Source organism: Ipomoea triloba, chromosome 14, assembly GCF_003576645.1.
Source record: "Ipomoea triloba cultivar NCNSP0323 chromosome 14, ASM357664v1".
In the NCBI taxonomy this organism is placed as follows: Eukaryota; Viridiplantae; Streptophyta; class Magnoliopsida; order Solanales; family Convolvulaceae; genus Ipomoea; species Ipomoea triloba.
In genome coordinates, this window is record NC_044929.1 from 22,812,133 (window position 1) to 22,823,208 (window position 11,076).

At 33.3% G+C, this 11,076-nt stretch overlaps 1 protein-coding gene across 1 annotated transcript; it reads left to right on the plus strand.

Moving 5' to 3' along the window:
- Positions 1-1,704, plus strand: LOC116005129 (acyl-lipid (9-3)-desaturase-like). The gene has a single exon (XM_031245382.1). The coding sequence runs from the start codon at positions 78-80 to the stop codon at positions 1,449-1,451; it is 1,374 nt and encodes a 457-aa protein (XP_031101242.1). The 5' UTR covers positions 1-77; the 3' UTR covers positions 1,452-1,704.
- The last annotated feature ends 9,372 nt before the right edge of the window (positions 1,705-11,076 follow it).

The following is an 11,076-nucleotide window of genomic DNA, read 5'->3' on the forward strand; positions in this document are numbered from 1 at the left end:
TGTCCGGCCATATATCTCTCTCTATATCTATCTTCGCCCCAGATCCATCCATTTTAGCTTCTGTGTTCATCAACGCCATGGAGGAGAATAATAATAATAATGGTGCCAAGAAGTTTATCACCACAGAGGAGCTGAAAAATCATAACAAACCCGGGGATCTATGGGTGTCGATTCACGGCAAGGTGTACGATGTTTCCGAGTGGGTGTATCGCCATCCCGGCGGCGAGTATCCTCTCCTGAGCCTCGCCGGCCAGGACGTGACCGATGCGTTCCTGGCCTATCACCCCGCTATCGCCGCCCACCATTTGCAGAGGTTTTTTAACGGGTATTACGTCTCCGACCACCACGTGTCGGAGGTGTCGAAGGATTATAGGATGCTGGTTTCGGAGTTTTCCAGGATGGGAATGTTCGAGAAGAAGGGGCATTTGGTGATGTGCTACGCGTGCGCGCTGACGGCGATGATGGCCGTTAGTTTTTACGGCGTGGTTTGTACGGAGAGTTTGTGGGTCCACATGGGGTGTGCGGTTATGGTTGGATTCTTATGGATCCAGGCCGGGTGGGTGGGTCATGATTCTGGTCATTATGACATAATGAAAACGCGGAAACTCAGCCGCGCGGCTCAGGTTCTCGCCGGAAACTGCCTCACCGGGGTGAGTATTTGGTGGTGGCGATGGAACCATAACGCCCACCACATTGCATGCAACGTCATAGATTACGATCCCGACGTTCAACTCCTCCCGATTTTCGCGTTCTCATCCAAATTTTTCCAATCTTCATTGATCTCCCAGTTTTACGAGAAACCCATGTCATTCAATTCCCTAGCTAGATTCCTAGTCAGTTATCAACACTGGACATTTTATCCAGTGATGCTCTTAATCGCGCGAATCAACATGTTTATACAGTCCTGGAAAACGGTTTTGTTCAAGAAAAAAATCTTCGCGAATCGCGGAGAGGAAATTCTAGGGTTAATCATTTTCTGGATTTGGTACCCGTTTCTTCTCTTCTGTCTCCCCAATCACTCCGAGAGAATAATGTTTGTTGTTCTCAGCCTCATGATGACCGGAGTGCAGCAAATTCAATTCAGCCTAAACCATCTCGCCTCTAGCTTCTTCGCCGGCCCGCTCACCGGAAAAGACTGGGTGGAGAAGCAGATCGACGGGACGCTCGACATAGATTGTTCCCCCTGGATGGATTGGTTCCACGGCGGATTACAATTCCAGATTGAACACCACCTGTTCCCGAGAATGCCGAGGTGCCAATTGAGAAAAGTGTCGCCGTTTGTTAAACAGCTCTGCGAGAAGCACGGAATAGCGTATAATCATGAATCGTTCTGGGCGGCGAATGTTTTGATGTTTAAGTCGATCCGAGATGCGGCGATGATGGCGAGGGATTTGTCGCCGGAGAAGGCGCCCAAGAATTTGGTCTGGGAAGCGTTAAACAGCTTCGGTTAACGGCGTCAGGTGTCGCCGGTCGCCGGCGGGAGATCCGTTAACGTTTTTATTTTGTTTTGTTTTATTATTTTTATTTATTTATTGTGTTTTTTTTTTGTTCTGCACCCTGTTCCATGCATATCTGCAAAATATCAGATCATAGTAATATTTAAATAACCAAATATCGATGCATTGAAATTTGTGTAAAACCCTAAATAATAAGGTTATAAAAGTATCAATTGTATTGTTTAATTAATATATTATCAAATTTTTACATGAATTTGTATCTGTATCTCTTCATTCATTGAATTCCCTGTCTCTGTGTGTGTTTTTTTATGGATGGATTTGCAGATTGCATGCTTAACCAAAAAACAGTAAATATTAGAGAAGTTTTTCAAAAAAAAAAAAAAAAATATTAGAGAAGATTTTCATTAAAACTTTTATATCCTCAATAATCAAATCAGAAGTAAAAGATGAAGTAGATTGTAAGCAAAAGATCAGTGTATAGAGTAAACTTATGCATATGTAATAAACTAATAATAGTGTAAACTACACACTGAAAGACCATTTATGATAGACTCGATTATAAAATGCTAATATGTTATCATCATGGTTGTAAAAATTGTGCCAAGGCGCCTCCAATCGTCTAGATTATCACCGCAATAAGTGTTTTAGATGGCCTAGGCGCCGAACTAGACCGTCTAGTCTGCTGATTAGTTAATGTTTCATTTTTTATTATTTTATAAATGAGTTATTTCAATTAAAATAACGTCATTTTAAATGAAATAATCATAAATCGTGTAATAAATCAATATACTCTTTATACAATTTACAATTCCAGATGTTTTCTAGGTTAATATTTAATATTTTAGTATTATCTATTAAGTATTTAAATAGTTTATAATTATCAAGTCAAAAAAAAATTTAAAATTTTAAAGAAATAAAAAAAATAAAAATAAAACATGCGTCAAGAGATTTTTTCAACCATGTTATTCATACGTATCAAAATCAACTTAATTTATAAGGCATTCTAGTGAGAAACAATTCGTCCGTTGTATAATTGACCGAAAAATTTTAAAAAAAAGTTATTTTAATCTTTATAACGGATATAAATAAATTCTATGACCGATTGAAAAGTCAAATGTCCAAAGTTGAGGGTAAAAGTCAAAAGTCTTTTAAAAGTAATAAATGGAATGGATCGATCACCGATTTTCTAGGTTGGACACCTTATCGGTCAGTTAACCGACTATACTCAAATGAACTATGATGAAATTATAGAGGCTAAAAGTGGAATATGACGTTTCACTTTTATTTTAATAATAATGTCTTCTATAATTTAAAATAAAGCACAAATTTTAATAATTTTATAGCAGTTTTAAGTTTTTTCATAAATCAAATATGAAATCACAAATGGTGCATGCTTGAAAATAATTAAAGGCCCACACGCCACCTTTCTTCAAAGCCAAATTGAACTAGTGGCAATGGCTATCGTGAGTGTTACGGAGTGATATTTTTCAGTTAGCAAAATGTGACGTATATGAAATTTAAAAGTCACATAATTATGTTCATACGTTTCAGATGTCTTTCTTCTTATTGAAAAGGAAAACGGAAAAGGGTTCAATAGATCCCAAAACTTTAAAAAGTGTAATTAGATTCTTAAATATGTTATTTTTGATTAAATAAGTCAAATTTATCAATAATAAATAGATTATCAGTAAAATTAAACTGTTGACTGACAAATTTCACTAAAAAAATTGACTATGGACCAAAATGTCGCCTTCTCCGGTGAATGCGACCAGTCACACGGAGAAGGCGACCGGAGAGGCGGAGATCATCACTTTCTACCAGAGAAGGTGATCGGAAAAGGTCACCGGCCTTCTCCCAAAAAAGGCGACCAAGAGATGGCGATGAGATCGCGGCCATTTCTTATCGGAGAAGGCTATGGGGCATTTACCGGAACTTACAGGTGAAGTAACTAGCTAACGGGGTTGGGTGCCTTAAAATTGTGAGTTGGTGTGTTTAATTGCACATTTTGCAAGTTTATAAGCCTAATTGTAATAAAAATAGATAACATTGGCGCGCTGTGTTTTTAGAATTGATTTTAATTTGTTTTCTCTTAAATTTTAATACATTTAAAAAAAATAAAAACACTACATAAAACGTGACAAAATCACACCAATCAGCTGGTCCTAATAAAACAATAAGTACCTTATCCCTTGGGCAAGGTCTCATAGGTTTGAAGCTAGTCCGATCTAATTCTACCCTATGCAAGACAGCGATTGATCTATAGATCGATTAATTCTTCTAAGATGTTGAAAACTTTATATAGAAATAATGTTAATGGGATATGCGTAAGTGATTTAACGGTCATGTGATTCCTTAGAGTTGCAAAGTGTGTAAATAATAATCACATATAACATTTGAAGTTGCCAAACTTGCCATGTTGAATAAGAATTTATAATCGTGACTTATTTATTTTATCAGGGACTTGTGAGAGTACAAGCTAAGAAAACTAATTTCGTGAATAATCAGTAATTGATTCGATACTGAGGAGCAAAGAAATGCTTAAATATACAACATTTGGTGTGTATATATATACACAACTCACGAATGGACATAATACGTGTTTACTGTTTAGTCCATGAAGATATGGATAGAATATTTGTTTCCAAATTATTTTCCTTATTTCACAATTCATATTGATTTTTGGTAAATGATTGCTCATAAATAAACAAATGCATGCTTTGAAGGTCAGTAAAGTTGATCCTTATTCATGCCACAACAAAAATATCCACCACAAGAATAATGTCGAGCAATTTAATCATGATTGTTTAGTTTCTAGAAGATGGAGGTGGGCAAATTACTGTATGAACGTGGACTATAATAAAAAAGTTACATTTTTAATATACTAAAAGTACATTATTTGTGTAGTGAATGTATATTATATAAAATAATACATTTTCATCAGTACTCATATAATGTATATTTCTTTGAATACAATACATATTTTTAATATGCTAAAAATATATTATTTGTATATTGAATGTACATTATTTGATAGTATCGTCCAAGTAATCATGATTGATGGATGTGTTAGCCATGCAAACTCCATACTACTTGCACTTTTTGTACTACAAACAACGAATCACTCTCAAATTGTACTTGTTTGAACCCATATTCAAACATATCTAAACTCCCTTATCCATATCAAATCTTTTTTTTTTTAATTTTAATTTTTATTTTTATTGAATACTACTGATTCTGCTATATTGTTGTATATGTTTATAACTACTTTCTCAACCTATTGAAGCACAAAGAGTAAATACCACCTTAGTGTCACTTCATGCCACTAGACTGCAAAGTTATTGAATTGGTAATATAATATCAGTTAAAAATTCATAACAAATAAATAAATGATTAACTACTGAAACATTGTGTGGGAACTATACTAGTTTTATTGGAAGATAGGAGCAATTACAAATTTTATAGTGAGAAAGGTAGGCCTAGTCCCTCCATTTTTCAATAATTAATGGGCACTATAAAGGGAATGCCAGGCATAGTCTTTGTAGTAAAGCCCAAAGGAGAAGGCCCATTCATTTCACTTTTTTTTTTTCTTCCCATTTTTTAAAGATCAAGCAACTTATTATGTAGTATTTCAAGAAATCAACAACTATCCTACTTTGATTTATGGATAGTAAGTGTTCAAATACTCCACTAGAAACATATCATGATTTCCTTTTATAATACTTCGCTATGAGCTATAATTTTTGGCATAATGGTAAACACACTTGATCTTATAAGAGATATCAGAGTCAAGTCACGAATACCAACAAGAACTGTTGATCCTAACACTCGGCAGGGTGCAAAATCGCATAAAATTTTCGTGCATAATATATCCTTAGCTAGCTTGTGAGCCAACACCCCGACCCAGGCCCATCCTCAAGCTCAATTTTCTTCAAATTTTTAACTCAATAACTCATCAATATTACTTATTCAAAAAAAAAAAAAACTCATCAATATTTTTTTAATGATTACCCGAATCTTCCTCGATATAAACTTATAAAGAGTAGTAGTAAAACTTATAGACCAACTGACATGCAGTTGTGCCATTGCTTCTTGAGATTCCGGATTACAAAGGGAAGCTTTTTGCCACTATATAATTATATTACTAAAGATTTTAATGATGTTTTTATAATGCATAATCTCCAAACAAAAAGGTGGTCTGGTCGTCTATGCATGATTGGTTATCTTAGTTTAAAGTATGATTATCGTATCTTTTGTGTGTTTAACGTTGAATTGAATGAACCCCTTTTTGTTTAATTAGTGTTTAAGTAATTATTAATAATCAGATGCACCGTCTTTGGAAGATATCATTAAAAAAAAATGCGTCAATATGCACTAGCATATATGCATTATGTATGTAGTAATGTGGTCAAAAGTTGCGATAGTGCCCAAAAATATTTGGACATGCGTCACTCTTTAGTTTTCTTGTCTATTTAGAAAGGAAAAAAGAATAAAGAAATAGGTATTATTTTGTCCAAACCTAGTGAAAATCTAACATGTGTGACATTAATAATCCTACTTGTTGTCAAAATGAACATATGCTTTTCTTTGTATGCAATTGTCGGTGTCGGACCAAGGCAAATTATACCCGGGATCAGGGTCAACTTTGCATGATAAACCTTGGTTCAAAAATAACCTTCAAATTTTGTATTTGTAGTTGACACATCCTGTACTTGCAGTTGACAGTTTTTGTACCTGTTATCATATGATGTGTCAGCAATTATCAAGTTATTTGTTTACATGTACAGAAATTTTAAACTGTATGTATAAAATATTAAAATGTGTTAACGGAAGATACATAATTTTTGTATGGGTTCACAATGTTGAAACAAATAGCATAAAGCGACACTTTAAATGCCTATTTTGTGGTACAAATATATTTGGAGTCTACTTCCAATTTGGCTCGGGTCAATGTGGATTTGGGTTCTTCGTTAGACAAAGAGATTGATATATTGTACGTTCAAAACTGATAATGAGTGAATGGAAAATTAATTCTCAAACTAGACCCATTTGAGTTGGAAAAATGGAGGGAAAAGCCTTTAAACTTTGTTCCACATTAGTTTGGGAAGTGTGTTTGCACCACGTACTATTTATACATGGCCTTATTGAATTGTATAGCATAGAAGCTTTCTCTTGCGCGCAGGGGTGCAAATCAAATCCCAAGATGAGCCTGAAAAGGTTTGACTCGTGTGTGTCGTCACCTACGGGCGCGAATGTCGTTCGGAAAATGTATACACCCACACATGTGCATTGTTTTTTTTTTAGTTAGCCGCATAAGCGCCCGCCTAGGCGCTAGGCACTTTTAGCCTTTACCGCCCGACTAGCGCCTAGCGCTTACTACTACAATGGTTTATAACCATATAAATATGAGATTAACAGTGTAATTTTTTTATTTTTAGTCACAAGGGACCCCCTAGCTACTGTCTAATGGTGCGCACTAAATAAAACTTGTAATAGCGTGTAAACCACACATAAGAGGTAAATAACACTAAGAAAATTATGTGTGGCGGACTCAACCGAAAAGATATTAATAAGAATCAAACTTGAATTGTGACATTTAGGTTTAAGAATATAATTATGTTTCATATATATTTAGTATCATTTACTTGGTCATTCTATTGAGACAGTGCAATTTTTTCTATTTATTGCACCGGACAATTATCGAAGTTAAACATGTTTTTACCGAAGAGGCAAAAATTAGCGTACATTTTAATATGTGGTTGACTTTAATAAGATTTTTGGTCGGCCAGTATTAAAAATCCAAAAGCAAAGAATCAAATTAGATGGATGGTGCAGGCACATATGGTAGCATTTTTTATGGTTAGGGTTCTAACTTCTATATATATAGGAATAGCACTAGCCACTAAACTAGGGCATCAATTTTCAAATTAGGTTTTCTACTTTGGGGGTGGCTAAACAATTTTGAGTTATATTCAGGTTTTTTTTTTTAATAAGAGTCAAATTTTACTAACGTAATTCAAATTGGTTGTATAATATAGGAATATAAGATGCAATATTAAAAAATTTGAATTTTAGCTAGGCGCTATGCTTCCGTCTCTATTAATTAAATCGTATAACTTGAGGTAATCGTAGGTTCGAGTCTCAGTGGAGGTAATATTTGCTCTTTGTGTTTCAGTAGGTTGAGAAAGTAGTTATGACCATATATTATATTGTAACAGTAATAGAGATCAGTAGTACTAAAATAAAAAATAAAAAATTGAGGTAGTTAAACCATTCTGTGGGCGTTAGCTAGGCTAGTGGTAGTGTCATGTGCATGTGAGAATTGGTTTAGAAAGTATTTTAGCGTCAAAGTTTTTACATGCGCTCTCCTTCACCCTCACATGCTTTTACTGTAAATCCATCCCAAAAAGGTGAATGCATGATGCCATGCCACCTACCCGTACCCTACGCTGAAATTAAACTCCTACTCTCACATGGAGCAGTTGCACATTATATATATAGGGTAACACTTGTATGAGACCGTCTCACGGGTCTCAATCTGTGAGACGAATCGGATCTTGGGTTAAAATTTTGACCTCATTAATCGATTCAATCAGTCTCACACAAATTTTTGCCTTATATATATATATGGCTTGGAAAGTCGAGTCTAGTATTCTACTATTGAAATGTATCGCTGATTCTCACTTGAGAGTGATTTTCATATGAACCGATCCTATGTGAGAAGTGTAGACAAATATGATCCGTGATCTAGGATGATAAAAAAACAATTAATGAAAAAAAAGTGAAAAACTTGGTGACATTTATGTAATTTTATGTAATTATTACAATTGTTCCATTTGAAAATGCTTGACAGTGCATTGACGAATAACTGAAAGTGTATTTAGAAACACTTTTGATGACACAGAGAAGGAAAGTGATGAGAATCATTTAATGCCTTCAATGCACTCAAAGTATTTCTAAATGCACTATCAAACATTTATAAATGGACAATCATAATTGTAAAATGTCAGTGCATATTTTTCTCTATCTAATCCAATAATTATAAATCTTTAATTGATTATTTTAGATGGACATATCAGATTTGTCCACACTTTTCACCTATGAGGTTTTTTTTTTTTTTTTTTGAAAGGTAAACGTAGCTATTCCATTAATTCATAACATAAAACGTTCACATCAACGATCAATGAAATGGTAAACCATTCCTTACAGTCAGACATAGAAACAATTTTTCTAACTATACTATAGAAAACTTGAACCGCAGACTGTTTCATATGTAAACCTGATTATATATACATATATATACACACGCATACCATGATGTTATATTACTAAAGATTGAAGGAAGCAACTCCAACCAAGTTGGTCAGCCTGTTGACTTGATATAGGTATGTTACAAGGTTACAAGTCAACTTCCAACTGGAGTAACCTACCTTCTTGGTTTGTGTATGTTAACTATGAACAACTTAGATTGATTTATCTACTTGTGGTCCTTTGTCCGATTGAGTGACAAGGCGGAATTTATACAAAACAAAAATTAAAATGAGACTTGATAGTTGAATTGGTAACCACAAGATTATAAGTTAGCCTTGAGTTTTTTTGGCGACTGAGTCACAAGATGAACTTTATGCAATATGTAGTTTTAAGTAACGATTGCAGGGTTTTTTTTTTTTTTTTTGTTTTTGGTAAATTAAATATTGAAGAACAAGTTAATGACCCTGTTTGGTAAATGGCTGTTAGCTGATTGGGTTGGCTGTTTGGGTTAGAAGGTATGATTTGTTGATAACATTGGCTGATTGTAGAAAGTTGTTTGATAAATTAGTTGTTAGCTGATAGCTGTTTGGTATAATTTCTTTTCTCAAAAAGCTAATTGAAAATGCTATTTTGAGTAGCCTTTTGAATTTTAGCATTTTGGAGTTACAAAAAGCTTATTATTATTTACCAACTAATAGTGATTAAATAAGTCAAAATTGACTGATAGGCTGATTATTTACCAAACAGGGCGAATGTGAGGGTACCGTTAATTTCTACATGCTGTAAAGACAAAACATGATGCTTAGGCGGCCCTAATAGCGGCGGATATACGTATGATGTCTCTCTACAATGTCTAGGAATTAGATTTCTTTGATTTGAAGAAAAGCAATCAATCAGGATCGTTAATCATGCCGGTTTCTTTATTTCGTTAAAAACAAAAGGAACAAACACCTTATTTGTCGAAACATTTTTTTTGTGAAAACATTTGTCGAAACTTTGATATATGCATCTCTTGAAAAATATGGTTGAGTGTGTGAAATATAATTGTTTTATTAAAAGATTATTAGTTTGATTTTTGTCAACATTATATATAATACTATCTCAGTTGATCGAACCTGTAGAACATAATATAATCTTCTTAGTGTACTTTATCTCTTAGTTTGCGGACTATTGCTAGGAATGAAATTTATCTGGTGTGTATATTCTCAAGTAAAGACATTAATTGGATCGGAAATGATTTAATTTGGACAAAGAATGAAGTAATTAAATGATTAGTTAATGTAAAATGCATGTTTAGGTTAATAATTATAATAAGTTCATGCATCTAGAGGCCTAGTAACATGCATAGACATATTTATCATGCCTACCCGACATGCATGGGTAATTACTGGTTTTACAAGATTAATATGTTTCTTTCTGTGTTTTTGCCTTCAAATGTAATTTCATTGTCTTTGTGCATGTTGAATCCCAATTGCCATACAAGATACATTATAGGGTCCGTTGAAAAAACTAGAAAATTGGAGAATATATATATATTAAATAGAAAACATATTTATTACTCCGTAATATATTTTTTTATTTTGAAAATTGAAAAATATTTTTCAGTTTTTAAAAAAATTGGATAACTTTTATTTTTTGTTTTTTAATGGAAAACATCTTATCTACTCACATATTTATTCATTACTATGATCATGTTCATTATAATTGACAAATTGAAGGGCAACATTTGCATCACTGCTTGGCTTGAAAGCTTTTACTGGTTGAAAGCTTTTTAGTTGATCGACAGCTTTTTGTCATTTATATATTATTATTTATTATTATTATTATTATTATTATTATTGTTTATTACATTATATTATAATGTTATTTGAAATTGAATTTACTTTTGAAATTGAGAGTATTGCAGGGATGCGGATAAAATAGTAAAAATATTATAAATTTAGTGATGTGGAAGTAAAATCTATTTTTAGAAGTGAAAGGGTATCACATGAGTTAAAAGATAACCGCAGTAAGTATTTTTAACGGAAAGTATGAGTTGCACAGAGAATTGATGAACATCTTTTGCATAATTTTTTTGCACTCTTTTTTATGATAAAAAAAGAGAATGTCCCTATAAAGAAGAATCACACAAAATACATTTCAAAGGTTTTGATGAAACTTTAAGCTCCTTGAAGGAACATAGCTTCATAGTTATGAAATAGTCTGCGATTCAAGTTTTCTATAGCATAGTTAGAAAAGTTGTTTCTATGTCTGACTGTAAGGAATGGTTTACCATTTCATTGATCGTTGATGTAAACGCTTTATGTTATGAATTAATGGAATAGCTACGTTTACCTTCAAAAAAAAAAAAACTACTACTCTTATTATTATT